The sequence below is a fragment of the Triticum aestivum genome, chromosome 4A (genome assembly GCF_018294505.1).
Source record: "Triticum aestivum cultivar Chinese Spring chromosome 4A, IWGSC CS RefSeq v2.1, whole genome shotgun sequence".
Lineage (NCBI taxonomy): Eukaryota > Viridiplantae > Streptophyta > Magnoliopsida > Poales > Poaceae > Triticum > Triticum aestivum.
Window position 1 is genome coordinate 78,720,379 of NC_057803.1, and position 20,128 is coordinate 78,740,506.

General features: G+C 40.0%; 1 protein-coding gene and 1 long non-coding RNA gene across 10 annotated transcripts; one reads left to right on the forward strand and one right to left on the reverse strand.

The window, feature by feature from the left end:
• Positions 1 to 403: 403 nt before the first annotated feature.
• On the reverse strand, positions 404 to 13,844 carry LOC123085259 (uncharacterized). 9 transcript variants are annotated; one of them, XR_006439642.1, is made up of 6 exons: positions 13,501 to 13,837; positions 13,219 to 13,412; positions 12,675 to 12,783; positions 10,655 to 10,766; positions 9,450 to 9,543; positions 6,977 to 8,535 (listed from the first exon to the last, which is right to left on the reverse strand). It is a non-coding gene; the product is annotated as an uncharacterized lncRNA (long non-coding RNA). The 9 variants fall into 9 exon arrangements; XR_006439643.1 differs by lacking the exon at positions 10,655 to 10,766 and adding an exon at positions 404 to 461 and having other exon boundaries at positions 8,438 to 8,535; positions 12,675 to 13,412; positions 13,501 to 13,841; XR_006439639.1 differs by having other exon boundaries at positions 6,976 to 8,535; positions 12,675 to 13,412; positions 13,501 to 13,841.
• A 758-nt stretch (positions 13,845 to 14,602) lies between these two features.
• LOC123085260 (uncharacterized) lies at positions 14,603 to 17,284 on the forward strand. The gene is made up of 3 exons (XM_044506882.1): positions 14,603 to 14,937; positions 16,374 to 16,489; positions 16,614 to 17,284. The coding sequence occupies exons 1-3, from the start codon at positions 14,812 to 14,814 to the stop codon at positions 17,044 to 17,046; spliced, it is 675 nt and encodes a 224-aa protein (XP_044362817.1). The 5' UTR covers positions 14,603 to 14,811; the 3' UTR covers positions 17,047 to 17,284.
• The last annotated feature ends 2,844 nt before the right edge of the window (positions 17,285 to 20,128 follow it).

The following is a 20,128-nucleotide window of genomic DNA, read 5'->3' on the forward strand; positions in this document are numbered from 1 at the left end:
GATCAAACACATAGCTACTGGTACATACCCTCAGCCCCGAGGGAGAACTACTCCCTCCTCGTCATGGAGAGCACCAGGATGATGAAGATGGCCACCGGAGAGGGATTCCCCCGTCCGGCAGGGTGCCGGAACGGGTCTAGATTGGTTTTCGGTGGCTACGGAGGCTTCTGGCGGCGTAACTCCCGATCTATTGTGCTCTCGGATGTTTTTAGGGTATATGGAGATATATAGGCGGAAGAAGTATGTTAGGGGGGCCATGAGGGGCCCACGAGGGTGGAGGGAGTGCCCAGGGGGTGGGCGCGCCCCCCTACCTCGTGGCCTCCTTGAGGCTTCCCTTACGTGCACTTCAAGTCTTCTGGGCTTCTTTCCTTCCAAAAATGGGTTCCGTGAAGTTCCAGGTCAATTGGACTCTGTTTGGTTTTTCTTTTCTTCGAAACCCTAAAACAAGGTAAAAACAGAAACTGGCAATGGGCTCTGCGTTAATAGGTTAGTCCCAAAAAAATGATATATATATATATATATATAAGTGTATAACAAAGCCCATAAACATCCAAAACAGTAGATAATATAGCATGGAGCAATCAAAAATTATAGATACGTTGGAGACGTATCAGCCACCTGGTGAGCACAAGACACCAGGGCGCGCCTGGGGCGCGCCCTGGTGGGTTGTGCTCAGCCTGGCCCACCTCCCGTGCCCATCTTCTAGTATATAAGTCATTTTGACCTAGAAAAAATAAGGAGAGGACTTTCGGGATGGAGCACGGCGGTCTCGAGGCGGAACTTGGCAGGAGCACTTTTGCCTTCGGTGGCTCCAGCGGAGCGATTCCACCGGGGGAACTTCCCTCCCAGAGGGGGAAATCATCGTCATCATCATCACCAACAACTCTCCCATCTTGGGGAGGGTAATCTCCATCAACATCTTCAACATCACCATCTCCTCTCAAACCCTAGTTCATCTCTTGTGTTCAATCTTTGTACCGGAACTATAGATTGGTGCTTGTGGGTGACTAGTAGTGTCGATTACATCTTGTAGTTGATTACTATATGGTTTATTTGGTGGAATGTTATATGTTTGGATCCATTATGCTATTTAATCCCCCTCTGATCTTGAGAATGCTTATCACTTGTGAGTAGTTACTTTTGTTCTTGAGGTCACGAGAGAAATCATGTTGCAAGTAATCACGTGAACTTGATATGTGTTCGACATTTTGATAGTATGTATGTTGTGATTCCCTTAGTGGTGTCATGTGAACATCAACTACATGACACTTCACCATATTTGGGCCTAAGGGAATGCATTATGGAGTAGTAATTAGATGATGGGTTGCGAGAGTGACAAAAGCTTAAACCCTAGTTTATGCGCTATTCCGTAAGGGACCGATTGGATCCAAAAGTTCAATGCTATGGTTAGAGTTTATTCTTAATACTTTTCTCATAGTTGCGGATGCTTGCGAGGAGGTTAATCATAAGTAGGAAGTTTGTTCAAGTAAGAACAGCACCTAAGCACCGGTCCACCCACATATCAAATTATCAAAGTAGCAAACACAAATCGAACCAACATGATGAAACTGACTAGATGAAATTCCGATGTACCCTCAAGAATGCTTTGCTTATTATAAGAGATCGTTTTGGCCTGTCCTTTGCCTCAAAAGGATTGGGATACCTTGCTGCACTTTTGTTACTACTATCATTATTTGCTCGTTACAAATTATCTTGATATCAAACTACTTTGTCACTTACAATTTTAGCACTTGCAGACATTACCTTGCTGAAAACCACTTGTCATTTCCTTCTGCTCCTCGTTGGGTTCGACACTCTTGTCTAAAAGGCTACAATTGATCCCATATACTTGTGGGTCATTAGCTGTGAGAGCAACGAGTTGGTAGGCTGAGGAGATTGAGTTCTTCGCACGCACCCCAGAGTTCGAATCTTTCTTGGGTCTGCGGAGCCCCGAATCTGACAAATTTCTTCTTATTTTATCCGCTAGATAGGAACTTTGGAGTGATTCATCGCATGTTGAGATATGATTATATGATCCAATTATATTAGCATTGTTGAGAGATTACACTAGCGAAAGTACGGACCCTAGGCCTCATTTTCAAGCATTGCAATATCGTTTGTGCTCCATTTTATCAATTGCTACCTTGCTGTTTTTTATTGTTCCTATCACAAAAATCAATATCTACTATCATTGCTACGCTTTTATTTCCACCGCTTCGTTGAACTAGTGCACCTATACAAATTACCATTGTATTTGGTGTGTTGGGGACACAAAAGACTTTTTATTATTTGGTTGCAGGGTTGTTTGAGAAAGACCATCTTCATCCTGCACCTCTCACGGATTGATAAACCTTGGGTCATTCACTTGAGGGAAAAATTCTATTGTCCTACAAAACTCTGCGCTTGGAGGTCCAACACAAGTCTACAAGAATAAAGTTGCATAGTAGACATCAAGCTCTTTTCTGGCACCGTTGCCGGGGGGTGAGTGCATGAAGGTATATCTTTAGATCCTGGAATTGAATCTTTAAGTTGCTTGTTTTATCACTAGTTTTGTTTATAAAAAGAAAGCTACAAAAAATGGAATTGAGGTTGCATCATATTATTCATCTTTATAATGTCTTTCGTGAAAATGATGGAAAGGAAAATTATGCTCAATTGATAGAAGAAGAATTCTATAAATTGTTTGACAAAAAATCTTTGAATGATGAGCATGATTGCAATGTTGTTGGTATGAACTCTTTGAATATCCATGATGCTAACGATATGCAAAGCTACAAGCTTGGGGATGCTATATTTGTAGAAGATGATATTTTTACTCCCCCCCCCCCAAGTTTTGATGAGAAAAATTATGATGATGAAAGCATGCCTCTTATTTATGATGATTTTTTTATGAAAGTGAGTTTGGAAGAGTGTCAACTCTAGATAATAATGATCCCACTATTTTCGAGGGTGTTGAATCTTACAATAATTATGAAAGTAGCTTTGGAGAGGTATTGTGTGCTTGTTTTGATGAATCTATGGATTGTATTGAAGGGTATAAGCCATGGAAAAGTTGGAATACAATAGATATAATGCAATATTAAATATGAATGGTTTTGCAACAGTACTTGGAGTAGTAATTTGCTTTATTTTACTAACGGATCTCACGAAGGTTTTGTTAAGTTTTGTGTGATTGAAGTTTTCAAGTTTTGGGTGAGATATGAATATGAGGAGAATAAGGAGTGAAAAGACCCTAAGATTGGGGATGCCCAAGGCACCCCCAAGATAATATTCAAGTAATATCCAAGCAACTAAGCTTGGGGATGCCCCGAAAAGCATCTCCTCTTTCGTCTTCAACATTATTGCTAACTTCACTTGAAGCTATATTTTCATTCGTCACATGATACGTGTTTTGCTTGGAGATTGATTTTATTTTCTTAGGGTTTTCTTGCTGTTATTTAGAATAATGTTTTGCATCTTTTATTTCAATAAACATGTCAAGGATAGCCTTTCCCGTGCTTATTTTGCAAGTCTACATGTTGATGTTTAAAAACAGAAAGTTTGCTGTCATTGTCTGAATTCTTATGGTAAGTGAGAACATAAAATCTTGAAATTTTTACACAATATTATATGAAAAAATTTCTACAGTGTGGTGATTTTTCAGAATTTTTGGAGTTAAAGAAGTATTGATATTCTTACATTCTTTACAGATTGTACTATTTTGATAAATTGTTGTTATATTTGCATTGTTTGCATATGTTTGCTTGTTTAATAATTCTATTTGAGGATAGGACTATTAAATATGCGGAGGCATTTCGTATGCAATGTTAAATAATAATTTTAGTGATTTGCTACAGTATAGAATGATAAGGTTTTTGCATTAATTTATACTAACTTATCTCACGAGTTCTTGTTGAGTTTTATGTGGATGAAGTTTTAAGATTTAGGGAAACCGTGATATAAAAGGAATTAGGGAGACACAAAAGCTCAAGCTTGGGGATGCCAAGGCATCCCAAGATAATATTTCAATAACTCAAGCGTCTAAGCTTGGGGATGCACCTGTAGGCATCCCACCTTTCTTCATCGACAATTATCGGTTAGTATCGGTTGAGCCTAAATTTTTGCTTCTTCACATGAGTTGTGTTATTCTTGGAATGTCATTTTGTTTTGTTTTGCTTGTTGTTTTAATAAAATACTTAGATCTTAAAGTTTTAAATAAGAGAAAGTCCTCAATTAGCTACCCATTTACTTAACTACTTGCTTGATCTTCACTTATATCTTTGTGGAGTAGTTTGTCTTTTACTCTTGTGCTTCACTTATATCCTATGAGTAAATTGTTGAATAAATTGAATATCATGAAGTTGAAATTATATATTCATATTATGCCTAGTAGTAGCTTCACATTGGGTTTAGAAAGTGAAATCTTTTGAAGCTTGACAATCACAATATTGGTCATACAAGCAATTCATGAATGATTTGTATAAGGAAGAGAACTTTCATATGCAAATATATCACCTTGGACATCTTCTATGATTGTGAATACCCATTAATTATTTTCAAACTTGAGAAAATTAGTTGAAATTGAACAAGGAAGACAACGTAATGAGTTATGTTTGGGTATATTTGCATAGAAGTTATATTGTCATGGATCCTCCAACATGTGGTGTTTGCCTAGGATCTTTTGCTAGCCAAAAATTCATACTAAGTAGAGATACTACTTGTGCATCCAAAAACCCTTAAACCCAGTTGCTTGCCATGAGTGTCCCCCATACCTACCTATGGATTGAATAAGATCCTTCAAGTAAGTTTTCATCGGTGCATAAAGCAATAAAAATTGCTCCTAAATATGTTTTATCTTTTATCGTAAGGGAAAATTGTGCGTTGTACAAACTTGTGATGGCAAAGTAATAAAAGCGACGGGCTGCATAATAAAGGTTGCTATCATAAGAGGCAATATAACGCGACGGTCCTTTGCATTAAGAGCTTGGGCATCCAAATAAAAAGTGCACGACAACCTTTACTTCCCTCTGCGAAGGGCCTATCTTTTACTTTTCAGTATTTACTTTTATGCAAAGAGTCAATAGTATGCATTCTCATTTCAACCTCAATTATTCTCTAGTTGGCAAGCATCATGTGGTGGGAAAATATCTAGGAACATATGACCAGTCAAATATATTTGATCATAATTTATTATTGTTGACAATTATCTCTATGATAAATGAGTTGGGAGGCAAAATATTAAGCCCCTATCTTTCTCTGTGTTCGATGGATGCCATTTGTTCTAAGAATATGCTTTGAGTACTAGCAATCATGGAAGACTATATGATGATTGAGTATGTGGAGCTCTTACTTAGACTTTGTTGAATAAGTTGAATTGCAATTGTTTGGTGACTAAGAATATAGGTTGTTGAGTTTCAAGAGAATTCATTGTTTGAACCTTAACATGTGAATTGATTGCTACTTTGTCATGATGAGTTTTATGAGAAAGAGTTACTCTTGTGATGCTAGGAAAAGTGATTGAAATTATCATTGATCAAACTTATGCACCATGCTAACATTCACACTTCATAAATTATTTCTTTTATCATTTACCTACTCGAGGACGAGTAGGAATTAAGCTTGAGGATGCTGATATCTCTCCAATGTATCTATAATTTATGAAGTATTCATGCCATGTTTACAACAATTTTATATGGTTTTGGTATGATTTGCACGGAACTTACCCGGACTGACACTGTTTTCAGCGGAACTACCGTGGTGTTGTTTTTTGTACAGAAATGAAAGTTTTCCAAATGAGCTGAAACTTTTTGATGATTTTTTGGAACAAAAGAGACCCCCGAAGCTACGTGGGAGGTCCAGAAGAGCCATGAGGAGGGCACAACCCACCAAGGCGCGCCTGAGGGGCCTGGCTTGCCCCGATGGGTTGTGCTCAACTCAAGGCCCATCTTTGCGTGAAACCAATGCTAAAAAATCCTATAAATAGAGAAACCATCATAAATAACCCTAGATCAGAAGTTCAGCCGCCGCAAGCCTCTATAGCCATGAAAAACCAATCTAGACCCCGTTCCCGCACCCTGTCGGAGGGGGAAATCATCACCGATGGCCATCTTCATCATCCCGGCGGCCACCATGATGAGGAGGAAGTAGTCCACCCTCAGGGCTGAGGGTTTGTACCAGTAGATATGTGTTTAATCTCTCTCTCCCGTGTTCTTGAGATATCACGATCTTGATGTATCGCAGGCTTTGTTAATATAGTTGGATCATATGGTGTTTTCCCCTCTCTACCTTGTTGTGAATTAAGTTTTTCCTTTGAGATTTCATTTTTATCGGATTGAATACTTTTATGGATTTGAGAACACTTGATGTATGTCTTACTATGAATTTCCATGGTGACAATGGGGTATCATATTGATTCACTTGATATGTGTTTTGCCACTCAACTCACAGATTTCCGAGGTGACATTGGGGTAATCTATGCATAGGGGTTGATGCATGTTCTCGTTTTTATTTCTCTGGTAGAAATCTTAGGGCACTTTTTGAGATTCTTTGTGTTGGATTGAGTATTATGAATCTGAAATGATTTGATGTTATCTTAATACAAACTCTTGATAGATCGATCGGAAATGATAACTTAGTGTTATTTTAGTACGAACTCTAGATAGATCGATCGAAAAGGATAACTTAGTGTTATTTTAGTACGACCTCTTGGATAGATCGACCGGAAAGTATAGCTTCGAGGTGATTTCGTACCCTACCAACAATTTCTTCTTATGTTCTCCGCTAGATAGGAACTTTGGAGTGATTCTTCATTGCACATTGAGGGATGATTATATGATTCAATTATATTAGAATTGTTAAGAGATTGCACTAGCGAAAGTACAAATCCTAGGCCTCATTTTCAAGCATTGCAATACCATTTGTGCTCCGTTTTATCAATTGCTACCTTGCTGTTTTTTATTGTTCCTATCACAAAAATCAATATCTACTATCATTGCTATGCTTTTATTTCCATCTCTTCACCGAACTAGTGCGCCTATACAAATTATCATTGTATTTGATGTGTTTGGGACACAAGAGACTTTTTATTATTTGGTTGCAGGGTTGTTTGAGAGAGACCATCTTCATCCTACACCTCCCACAAATTTATAAACCTTAGGTCATCCACTTGAGGGAAAAATGCTACCGTCCTACAAAACTTTGCGCTTGGAGGCCCAACACGAGTCTACAAGAATAAAGTTGCATAATAGACATCAGGATGCCTTTCGGGCCATCCCCAAGCTTAGTTGATTGGTTCTCCTTGGATAATAACTTGGGGTGCCATGGGGCATCCCAAGCTTAGGCTATTTTCACTCCTTATTCCTTCATCCATCGTCATCTCACCCAAAACTTGAAAAAACTTCAATCACACAAAACTTAACAAATCCCCTAAGGTAGAGAGCCTTCGGCCCCCCTCCTGCCATCTCCGACACCCCCTAGGAAGGAAAGGGGTGCCTAGGGCAGGCGCCCAAGGTGGACGCCGGCCCTCCTTTGGGCGTGCCCTAGGGCAGCCCTGCTCCCCCCACCTATATATATGAGAGGAGGGAGAGGGCAACACACACCACGATCCCCAAGTCGTGTGCGGCGCCCCCTCTCCATCTAGTTCTAGTCCCTCCTCCGTCCAAGTCTGTTGTGCTTGGCAAAGCCCTACGGATAGTTTCACCACCACCATCCCCACTCCGTCGTGCTGTCGGAACTAATCTACTACTTCGTCTCTTTTGCTGGATCGAGAAAGCGAGGACATCATCGAGCTGAACGTGTGCTGAACGCAGAGGTGACGTACATTCGGTACTTGATCGGGACGGATCGTGAAGATGTGCGACTACATCAACCGCGTTGATAAACGCTTCCGCTTAGCGATCTACAAGGTTATGTAGATGCTCTCCCCCTCTCGTAGCTATGCATCTCCATGGATAGATCTTGCGTGTGCGTAGGATTTTTTTTGTTTTCCATGCAACGTTCCCCAACACCTGTTAGGTTAGTTTTCACCATAGACACAATATAATAATATAATGGATAGACACTAACCGGCCAAAGGAAGATATCAAAAAGCATATGCACATAAGAACCAAATCCAACATAATTTGTATGATCATTCACAGTAACACAAACCACTACTTTTCTCAATCCTCACAAGACACTAGCCATTTCTTAGATATACTTATCTAATATACCTAAAAGGCTAAAACATGATGATGGCCAGCATATAGTTTGTTCTACAGGTTGATCTAACCAAAAGACATTAGAGTGTGATGCAGTCAATGTAAATTTAGATCTAACACCTCCATTTAAACAAAATGATTGCACTCACTGAAGATAGTGAATCCCTTGGACAGAGGAACAACACTCCCACTCCCACTAATGAAGTAAAATCACACCATCCAGCTGACAAAGCAGTAACTGGGAGATTAGCATATCTCACCTTGGTTGAGCAGCTTGCTGCACATGGGTAGCAGCTACATGAATGGCCCTAGCTTCTGGTTCTCAGCGAGCGCTAGGCCAAGTACAGGCTGCACAAAACTATTAATTACACAACAATCAATTCATCCATCACACAAACCGATCAAGGAAAAAAGTATATGGTAGAAAAAACAATCTTGGCATCATGAATTGCGTAAAATAAGACAGCTAACCATACAATTAAGTGAGAGTCTACATTTCGCTGACAATTTAATAGAGAATTCACATGATTATGTGCTCATGTATGACAATCATGTATCACAATATTTCTTTTGGGTGCACAATTTTATCCAAGACGAAGAACCTGAATACTTTTGAGTGCACAATCATTATTTTGTTAGTGGAAGGATGTGATTTTACACTGAGGATTCTCAAAAGAATTAGAAAATAAAATTAGGCAAGTGACGGCTACTCTCATGATAAATGGATTAGAGCCATATCGCCGAGCTCATTATCCCATGGGCCTTCTCCTCAAATCTGATGAGGCGTTGTGAGAGGATAGGAGAAGGCAGTTTATGCAGGTTCTATAGACCGTCTTAAGTTAAAGCCTTCCACTTCTCTGGGTTAAATGAGCCGCGTCACTCATGGGCCAAGGTTATCTACCAATTTTCTTAATTACCAAAAGACCAAACATTTTATCTCTAATTTAAGTGAAGCCAGTAGAAAAGTAATTAGAAGTAGAAAACATATTATATCTCTAATCTCAATGAAGTTGGTAGAAAATAAATAGAGGTAGAAAAATCAAGAGAGAGGGCATTCAATATATATCATTTAGGGGGAGCAAGCCCATACTAATAAATGATAAATGATAACTTATTTAATTTTCAGCGTGTCTCAACAATAGGTAGTCCATATCAATGTACAACTTTCAGAGCAGGTTGGGTTTATCCAAAGTTATGAACCCAAGTGACACTGAACATTATGTGCAAAGTATCTAACCAAATCAGAAAAAAAATCGAGAGTAAATTAGTTACCTGAGCAGACAAGAAACCCCCAACCAGCCAAAGTCGTGACTGCTTGAAAGAAATGTGAGGCAACAATCCATGCCCAATCTACATCGATAAGTACCTGCAAAACAACGGACACTACCAATAAGGTGAAGAGAAGGCAAAGAATAGTGAAAAAAGGAAGAGAAAGAGGGAAACTAAATCCAAGAAGAGAACGCCGAAGAAACTACCAAGATAGGCAAAGGAAAAAAAATCAAAAAGAGGCAGAAGCAAAGGGAAGAAACTAAATAGCGGAATAGAAGATCAGAACAACAACAAAATTTAAGCACAATACTATTCCGGCTAAGACCAAATCGACAACAAAAAAGCACAAAAGGTTGTATAGTAATTCAGAAAAACATGTGTAGCAGACACTATTACACAACACAAAGGCAGACCCCTAATATAAATTGGTCGATGTATAGACACGGGACTTAAAAAGAAACTGCAAAGATGTAGGATTCACGTGCAAACCCAATAAAGGAAAACTGAGAACCACCACAAGATTTTCTTTTCATGTATATATGCAAGGTTCACCCTATCTATGAATTGCTTCTTCCGGCTATCAAGTGTTTTCTCTCAGTAAACAAACACACTAGTGTTCTCTGAATTATATTGTATGACGATAATAAACAAATGAACTGAAAATAACAATGTAATGGGTAAACAATGTTCACTTAGAGATAACTTAAAGAATACAGTTTACACAAACTTTTGCAGACTGAAGTAAAAAGGTCACACTACATGAAGATAGGAGCAAGGAAGTCCATAAATATGTTCTACAATATGGCTTCCTTAGATATATTATACAATAAAAGGCATAAAACCCTGTCATCCTGAAGTTCTTCAATCTACAATATGGCTTCACTGCTAGAATTTTCTTTCATAAATAATGGGGTCATGTCAAACATTTGGTCATGAATATATTCTTGAAATATATTCTTTACCAGGTTTTGAGTATCTAATAATCACAATCTAAATGTGAGGTGTTGCATGCATTTTATTTGCTTCATATGAACTAAATTTCTCTATAAAACACTCGCATTTCATACTAATCTCCTACATTGAAAGTGGAAGGTTTCAATTCTCATAAAAACACTTCATTATTAATTTGATGCTTCAATTTTCTCTTCACTTTCTCACATTAACAAAATGCTGACTTGCATGAGCTGACATTACTGAAACCCTTATACCTATGGAAATAATGCCAAACGAAGCCGAGTAGGCAGCGACAAGGAGAAATAGGGTAGCAGAGTACTCTGAAGCTGGTTGAAGTTGGTTGCCGTCTGCGCCACAGCTATATATCTTCAAAACCATTGCGGGGAAAAATAAAATTGGTGCACTAATTAAAACAAGAAATAAATAAAGATTCATTTGAGATCAGCGATATCAGACTGTATAGAGAAGCTAACTTCTAGCAACTAGAAATTCTCAGCAAGATAGATTAAGCAACTTTGCAATATCAGCAACCAACATTGATTGCAAAATAGTTGGATAAACCAGGTAAGGAGCCGAATGCAAGCAATTTTACTTGTGGCAGCAACAGAACTTTCATCCTTTAGAAGCAAGTTTGAAGCCATGAAACGGGAAGTCATATGAAATCAATCAAGTTTGCAATGCCAGAAACTGATGATTAAATGTAAAATAGTTGGATAAACCAAGAAAGAAGCTAGAAGAAGGCAAGCAAATTTACTTGTGGCGACAATAAAACTCCCATCTTTTAGAAGCAGGTTTGAAGTAGCTAAGCAAGTGACTTATATAGGCGAACCAACGTCAAGGGTAAATATAGCAGCCAAACGCTAATTCTGTTATTGTGCAAAAGCCTAAAAAAGTAGTATCCGTTCAGATTGATGAGAAGTAGTAACATATATAGTTGCTTCCAAGTTAGCATCTCTACGGACTTGCAAGCAACCTATGAACACTTAATCGACTTGTTTGTAGACTAGACTGCATTTCTTTAAGTTGTAAAGAAACAACATACAGTCAATCAGCTAACATGAACCTAGGAAAAACAAAAAAGAGGGAACTGAGAAATCAAAATCGAAGGAACAAAGAACCAGTAAGCAAACATAGCAAGTCAAGACCTTTTTAGGCAAATTAGAACCTTTTAGCAAGAAGAAACGAAATAAGGAACATAAGATACACTTCCCATAAATATTAGGACCTCTTCGGTTCCTTCTTTCTTGTTTTATCGAAACAGAGTATACTAGTTCAGAAAGGTAAGTTGGTAAGTATAACATAATTAAAGCAAAAGGATTCCAAAATGTTATTTGATGCATTATTCAACACTGACAAAGTTTTACATCTCAGTTTTGTTAATTTTGGAATATAAAGGGATTTGAACTCCCTATAGTATGATAATCAAGTTAACTGATCTTAGATCTTTTGCCTATGAATCGACTGCTCCATTGGTTCCTCTCGATTTAAAATCAAACCGAAGGTGAGATCTAATTTTGTGTGCACCACATCCAAAGAATTGATGTGGATATTCATAAAGTAAAAACTAAGAGCCACTCTCTCCTCATTGCTTATATCCTAAAAGTAATTTCCTCATTGGTATTTACCAGAGATGGTTATACTTATTTAATAGAAAATTGGCAGAAGATCACAAGCAATTTACATTTATGTGTCCATGGTTAATACCTAAAGTACTCTCTCCGTTTCTTTTTACTCCACATATAAGATTTGGTAAAGTCAAAGTACACAAAGTGTGACCAAATTTATATCAAAAAATAAGAACATATATAATACTAAAACTATATAGTATGAAAATATATTTCATGACACATCTGGTAATATTGGTTTCATATTGTGAATGTTGATATTTTTAATATAAAGTTAGTCAAACTTTACAAAACTTGACTTTGACCAAACTTTATATGCAGACTAAAACGAACGGAGGGAGTAAATATATGCAACAAAGAAGGGAGTGCATTATCGAAAGAAAGGCCTTTCTATTGATGCAAATTTTTTCACAAATCCTATGGAACCTCCGACGTCACAAGTTATAGAATAAATGCCAACCAAAGGGCACCATTCTTCATCAGCTGTTGTAACTGATGAATGCTCGATAGTCATGGAAACCTCCTCGCCCAGTACATACAATTATCCGGAGAAAGCCACAAATACAAATCAGAACATAATAGCTAATGAATAATATTACAAATGGTGAATATCCTAAATAAATACATGAAACAAAAAAGGGTGCATTACCAGAAGAAAGGTCTTTCTATTGATGTACTTCTCTTCACAAATTCTATGGAACCTCCGACGTCGGAAGCTATATCATAAATGCCAACCAATGGGCATCATTCTTCATCAACTGTTGTAACCGATCAAAACAAAAAGGCATTGAGTATTGAGGAAAGAACTAAGTACTTTTTCTTTCAGAACACCTGAACACATTTTTTCACCTCACTAATGCTTATGCCCATCAAATTAACCTGCTGCTCTTACCAACCATGTATATATGGCAAGTCTCACAATGGACCAAGAGTGGCCAATGATGTTTTTTTGTACCTAGCAAATGTTGACCAGATATTATGCTTATCCTACCAAATCAAGACCAAATCACACAGTGGCCATTGATGGAGAGGCACACGAGAGAGAGAGAGAGAGAGAGAGAGAGAGAGAGAGGGAGAGAGGGAGGGAGAGAGAGAGAGAGAGAGAGGGGCACATGCATGATGGGGAGGAAGAGGAGGACGAAGGGAGGAGGTGCTGGAGAAGATGTAGCAGCGACAATGGAGGAGAAGCTCACATTAGGGTCGCGGGGCGGAGGCGCCGGATGGCATCGATGTTGACTCGTTTTCCTTGCCACCAGTGGTGGATCTCCTCCATTCACCGCTACCAGCCGCCCCTCCACGACTTGAGCAAGGGTTACCATGGCGGCAACCGAGCGAACGACATACAACGGATGGCGGACGTGAAGTGTGCGGTCAGATCCGGAACAAACTGTAGTAGGACCACGAAATCGGCCAAGCAGTGAGCGACGACCGTGAGAAGAGGAAGGACGAGCGAGGGGAAGCGCGGGACGGCGTACCTGAGGAGGGCTCGATGTAGGAGGCGCCTTGGTTCGTCCTCTTCACCCTCTCGTGCGGTGTGGCGATGGGAGCGGCGGCCAGCGAGGAAGATGAGCCCAGCGGCTCTGCCCAACCTAGGCGACGCAAAGGAGAAGAGGCGATGCGGGGAGGGTGGGCGACGGGAAGGGAGAGAAGAGGCGAGGCAGGGAGGGTAGGCGACGGGAAGGGAAGAGGTGGGATGGGGAGGAGGACGACGCAACGACGACGCCAGGATGCAGCGACGGCGAGGAGGGGGAAAGAGAGAGCGTCGACTTGGGTTTTCTCTCATCCAATCGGGCTCCTCACCTTTACCCCCAAGAGCCAACCACATGCGGAGTGCCACACAATGGACATGACGTGGAATGTCGATACTACCCTCGGTGGGCACCCAAATTAACAGGCGGTGGCACGCCACTCGCGCAGAAAAGCACAAGCACCGGCAACTCCCCACCCACCACAGTCGCTGACGGGCGTGGCGCACACCGCCTGGGGCCCCGTGTCAATGTGATACGTTCAGGCAGAGAGTGTGTGTAAAAGTGACTGCTACTATTCATTGTAGCAATGTTTATATTGATCTGACGGCCAGGATCGTTTCATCTGGAGATCCGACGGCCCAGATACTTTTGGACGGCTAATCAGACGGTCAAGATTCAGACGCCCTAAGAAGCCTCCAATTTGTTCCAGAACTACTAGCCACTACATTCGTCCTGGTTTATTAGTGCTCATCGTATTTTATGTCAAATTTTAATTATAAATTTAACTAACAAAATGTTAATGCATGTCATACAAAAAATATTATTAAAAATTATATTCAAATATGAATTAAATCCTTGATTAAAATTTTACATGAAATATAAAAGGAACTAATAAAATAGAACGGAGGTAGTATTTCATGCCTCTTTTTTTATCATTAATTACTTATCATGTCATCTATTTTATCTGAGAGTGTGATGTTATCACCTATATTAATCTCATCGTGGATACTCTCTCTGTTCTTAAAAGCATGTCCTTTCAATTTTATTGAAAAGTCAAACTTTTATAGATATATTTTTATTGTCATTTCTACATTACATGCAATTTGTAATTACCTTTCGCTCAGCTACTCCGTTCTCTCCTCCTCACAGCTATACGGCGACGACCTAACCCTAGTGCCACCGCTCCACCGGCGCGCATCACCGCCTCCGGCAGCCCCCTGAACAAGTTCCCCTTGGAATTCCTATCTTTCTAGAACTCAGAGTTTGCTTTCCCTAGGGTTAGAAGTTTGGAGCCACCGCCCCTCTCTCCCCGTCCCCATGGCCGACCTCGGCAGCTTCGGCAGGCGGCGGCAGCCGACTGCTGCGGAGGTGGTGGGGCGCCTCAAGGATGACGGAGATTTCGACGCCCTCCGCCGCGCCATCGTCCGCAAGGTCAAGGACAACGTGAGCGCCCCCAAAACCGCCCCATCTCCCCCAAATCCTTTTACCTGTACCTTGGTATTTGCACAATTGCGCCGCTGTTACTCCTTCGTGTCCAAATCGTTTACCTTTTATGGTTTTAGTAGTAGATCTGACATCCGAGTGCATGGGGCATGGCCAAAAGACTAGAACTTGTTCTGCATTGGTTTTATTCATGAGTTGTGGCACCGTAGTAGAATTTGCCCCTAAGGGCCGCTTTTAATTGAACCATACATGAGAATTGAATCGATTGTGTGTTTGCTAGGTTTCGGGTGCTCATCTTTTCCAGGACTGTGTTGGTATTGGAAGCATTGTATTTGATATGGAAATCTCCTGCGGAGCACTATCGCCTGATTCCTTAACACTTACTATATGTTTGGAATAGATGTGAGTGTCTAAAGAGTAGTGTTCGTTCTGTAGTGCACTGGTTTGGTTTGGTTGATGGGCATCAACCATGGATTTTTCTATATGTGTCGCCTGATCTTTAACGTTAGTTGCAGCATCAGTGGTAGGGATAACTAGTACAAATTTTTAAGGAGGAAACACACACATACAAAGGTAACCTGCACCATAACCCAATCTTGGTTGTGTTGGGTTTGAAGGAAGACTCCATCCTGTGTGCAGAGGGAAAGAGAGGAACTAATATGGCATCTCACATGGAAATTTCTTCCAAAATCCACGCGATCCAAGAAAATATCAGCCTCCAATCTACATAATTTTAGATTCGGACATGGACACGGGTGTCCAAATCCAACTTGGATTCAAGTGTCTGATTTTATGTTTTTTGTTGGACACAACAAATAACACTTGGAATTCGACACAGATGTTGGAATCTGGTGCAAATTTGGGATGTATAATATTGCCAAAAATAAGCCTTACCAAATATTGTCATTGATATCCAGCTCATTAAAATAAACAGGTGTGTACTGAAATGAGCATATAAGGACTTTAATGAGCATATCTAAAATGTACTGATAGAGGTTTCCTGGATCTGTTTTATATGTTGTCTGTTTCGGAATGGATGTGCACACGACACGCATCCGATAAATGCTCTGCACCGTCAGATGCTCTAGGAACAAAAGTTGAAATAGCTGGATGGGAATGTCGTACGCATCTCGTCCAAAAAGTGTCGGTTCTATAGCAGTGTTCTATCTGTTTTTACTATGTAAGTTATTCAATGTTGACATATTTCAACTATACCACAGGTGTGTTCTTTGGGATCATTTACACACATGCCACTTTTAACCTTTTATATGCATTTTAACACATGTCATGCATCACCTTAGCGGCAGTCCTTGTGCCACATTAGTATTCTTTCCCGGTGCTGTCCGGACTCTGGACTAATAAGCACATCATTGTGCACCAGATAAGATCTCAATGCTGTGCAATTCTATAAGTTAATGGCAAGTCATTTTTTTCAGGAGGTGCTGCGCAACAACATAATCACAGAAGTGAAGCAGTCAATGGTACTAAGTGAAGATGGCTCTGAAAAGTTAAAGCTAAAAGAACTCTCTGATGCGATTTTTCAAGACATAGGGTAAGCTGAGCCACTATCTCTGGGTTTAGTGTTTTTTAACTTACTCCAAATACTGGGAGTTGTTACTACTATGCACCAGAGATATCAGTAACTCATCTGTTATTATGTTGCATTTCCATATCAGGAGCAAAATAATGGGTCAAATATCAGATGAGGTGTGGAGTGTCATCCAGTCAGGTGAAACTGATATCCGAGGAAGTGTGGAAGCTGTCTTTGATAGGATAATGAACCCTGAACAGCAACAGGACACAGGGCCTTCTCCCAAGAAGCTGAAGAGAAATGGCAAAGGAGAGCAAGTTTCGCCAGCAAAGGCATCAGCCCCTGTTACTGTCCAGGTGGAAGATGATGATCCAGAGGAACCACCAGGGTTTGGTTTGAGTGACCTTCAGCGCAGCAACATCATAGTAAAGCAGGAACAGCCATGTGATGATGGGCAGAATCATGCCCAAGTGAAATCAAATGGTGGTGAGCTAGTCGCCGCTGGTAGCTTGGGGGACGTCGATGATGAGGATCCTGATGCACCTCCTGGATTTGATGCACCTCCTGGATTTGGTTAACAGCCCTGCGATCTTCTATGACAGTGTTGTCGTTTCTGTGGCAGCAATGCACGAGAAGATTTCATGTTTGCTGCTTTGAGGGTGTAGTTGTTCATACGAGAACCTTTGAGTCATGAAAGTGAACCTGTACATTCTGTGACGGTGGCAACTGCCAAGTTCATACCGCCTTTGGCTTTAGCTTTGATGTGTTAATCAGAAAACATATATTGACAATAGACTAAATATTTTGCCCGGACAATGGTGTCGTCCTATGCATCATCTCCAGATTGTGATACGCAGTACTCCTGAGTGGTAGTAGATATGCTGTTCGTTTAATGACTGAAGGTGGTGTTCTGTTTTTTTTTAATGAGATCATGTTTTTTTTGGCAAATAAGCTGGGTTCAGTTTAAGACGTTCTGTTTTTTTTTAATGAGATCATGTTTTTTTGGCAAATTTTTTTTGAGACACCTTTTTTTTGGCAAATAAGCTGGGTTCAGTTTAAGACCCATGTGCTACGAGTTGAGTTTTGCAGGGTGGATTGGAGGCCCATGGACGGGGGGCTCTTCGGCGGTGGGGGCTTGGCTGTCAGGCGCCCCCTATATTCTTGTTTTTTTTGTTTTGAACATTTTATGAGTTTGATGAACATTTTTTAAAATTATGTTAACACATTTGAAATACTTTTTTTGGATTTTTTTTATAAAAGAAGAGCTCTCTCCTTCCGATTTTCATTAAAGAATACCATAGCATTCAAGAACTAAAGAGAGCGACGGACCTCCCCCCCCCCCCCCCCCCCGGCTCCGCCACATCTCCGATGGGAAATGTTCAGAGCTAAGTGAGTCGACGAACAGGTACCACATCATAGTCTTTATATTACATTCACCCATTCTAAGAACATCAAACTCCAAAAGATAATCCACAACAGATAACCAAACCAAACGAAGACTATCAGCTACAGCATGGGGAGGCTTTTTGCTCATCCTTCCAGTCGCGCCACGTTGATTCTCCATCCCAGCGAAGCAGCATAGGCTTCACTTGCTACTCGTTCTAGTAGTTTTGCTCACTAGAACCAGTTTCTTATCATTTTTCCTAAATTTATCCAACCACCGCCCCAAGCATTCCTGAATTGATGCAGGAGTTTTTTCCAACCCAAATGAGCATTTAACCAAGCTCCAAATCACGGATGCAGCCGAACATGTAAAACATAAGTGATCTGCCGATTCATCTTTTCCACAAAGCACACAATTCTTTTCTTCTTTCCATCCTTTATTTAGGAGGGAGTCTCTAGTAAGTATGCTCTTCCTGTTGACTAGCCACAGGAAGACCTTAATTTTAGCTGGGACCTTAAATTTCCACAAGAATTTTTGCAGGAAGTTGAGATCTACAGCCGCCAAGCTTCCATATAAGGATTTGACAAAAAAACAAATGTCAGCAATAAGGGTCCATATTGTCTCATCTCTCCCCTCTCCCATTTCAATTTCCTCACATCTACTCTTAAGACTATTCCATAGCCCCAAAGTATCCCCATACAGTGTTCTTCTGAATCTAAACCCCCGCCATCCTTTCTGAATGGCTTCTGCCACTGTTATGTTGTGGTCAAAACATAGGTCATATAATCTGGGATAAGCTTCTTTCAGTATTTTATCATCTACCCATATAACTTCCCAAAACCTAGTATTTTCCCCATCTCCCAGCTTCTTTTGAACAAATCTGTAGAAAACCTCTTTGACATCCATCAAATTGGACCAAAACTGGGAGTCCCCAGGTTTTTTTTGTGGCCCTAGAAAGACAACAATTCCCCCATATTTCCTATGTATTATTTCTTGCCACATGCCTTCTTCTGTTTCCATTTTCCAGAACCATTTAGCTAATAAGGAAACATTCATTAATCCTAGGTTTAAGATCCCCAAGCCCCTACCTCTTTGGATAGACAACAAATTTTCCAGTTCACTAAATGATACTTTTTAATATTATCATCTTCTTGCCATACCAACCTAGCTCTGTAAAAATCAGCTTTCCTGATCACGCCTTTAGGCATAGGATAAAAGGACATCATAAAGAGGGGTATATTTGTCAGGCAATCCTGAACTAAAGTAATTCTCCCTGCAATAGAGCCCAACAATTTCCCTTGCCAACAATTACATATTTTCTAAAAAAATTCAATCACGCACTTCGAGTGAGTGTTTCTAATTCTAGAGTCAGATACTGGCATCCCTAAATGTTTTATAGGCATCATACTCATTTTACAAGTAAGGATTTCCTGATATATGTCTTGCTTTTCCTTGGCTTTCCCAAAGAGCACCAGTTCACTTTTATGTAAATTGATTTTGAGTCCAGACATTTGTTCAAAGGCTCCCAGGATAAACTTAAGGTTTTTAACACTTTCAATATCATCTTGGATTAGGACGATTTTATCATCTGCATATTGTAGCATGTTAACCCCTTTATTATTTTCATCCCCCAGGACTCCCTTGACCAAATCATGTTCCAGTGCATTATTCATAAGTACAGCCAAGGCATCAGTAGCTAAGTCAAATAAGAGGGGTGACATTGCAACTCCCTGTCTAAGCCCTTTATATGTCCTAAAATAAGGTCCAATTTCATCATTGACCTTCACCTCCACATGTCCTCCTCTCATTGTTTCCATAACCCAATCACACCACCTAACAGGGAAACCTCTGAGATTTAACATCTGAACCACAAAGGGCCTCTTCATTTTGTTATATGCTTTCTCAAAATCCACTTAAAAATTAGTGCATCTTGCTTCCTATGGAATGTATTTAGAGCTTCATGTAAAATTGCAACCCCTTCCATTATGTACCTCCCTTTGATAAAGGAAGTTTGAGTCTTAGAGATGATAGGAAACACATATTGGGTTAGCATGTTCATCAACACTTTTGTGATGATGTTAAAACTTACATTTAATAAGCATATTGGTCTAAACTTTTGTATTTGTTTGGCATCAGCTGTTTTGGGGACTAGGGTAATGATACAATAGTTAAGTCTAGAGATATCAATTTTCCCCTTGGCAAATTCTTCCACCAAAGCCTTAATGTCCCATTTGACCAAGTCCCAAAACTCCTGATAGAAATCAGCGGGGAACCCA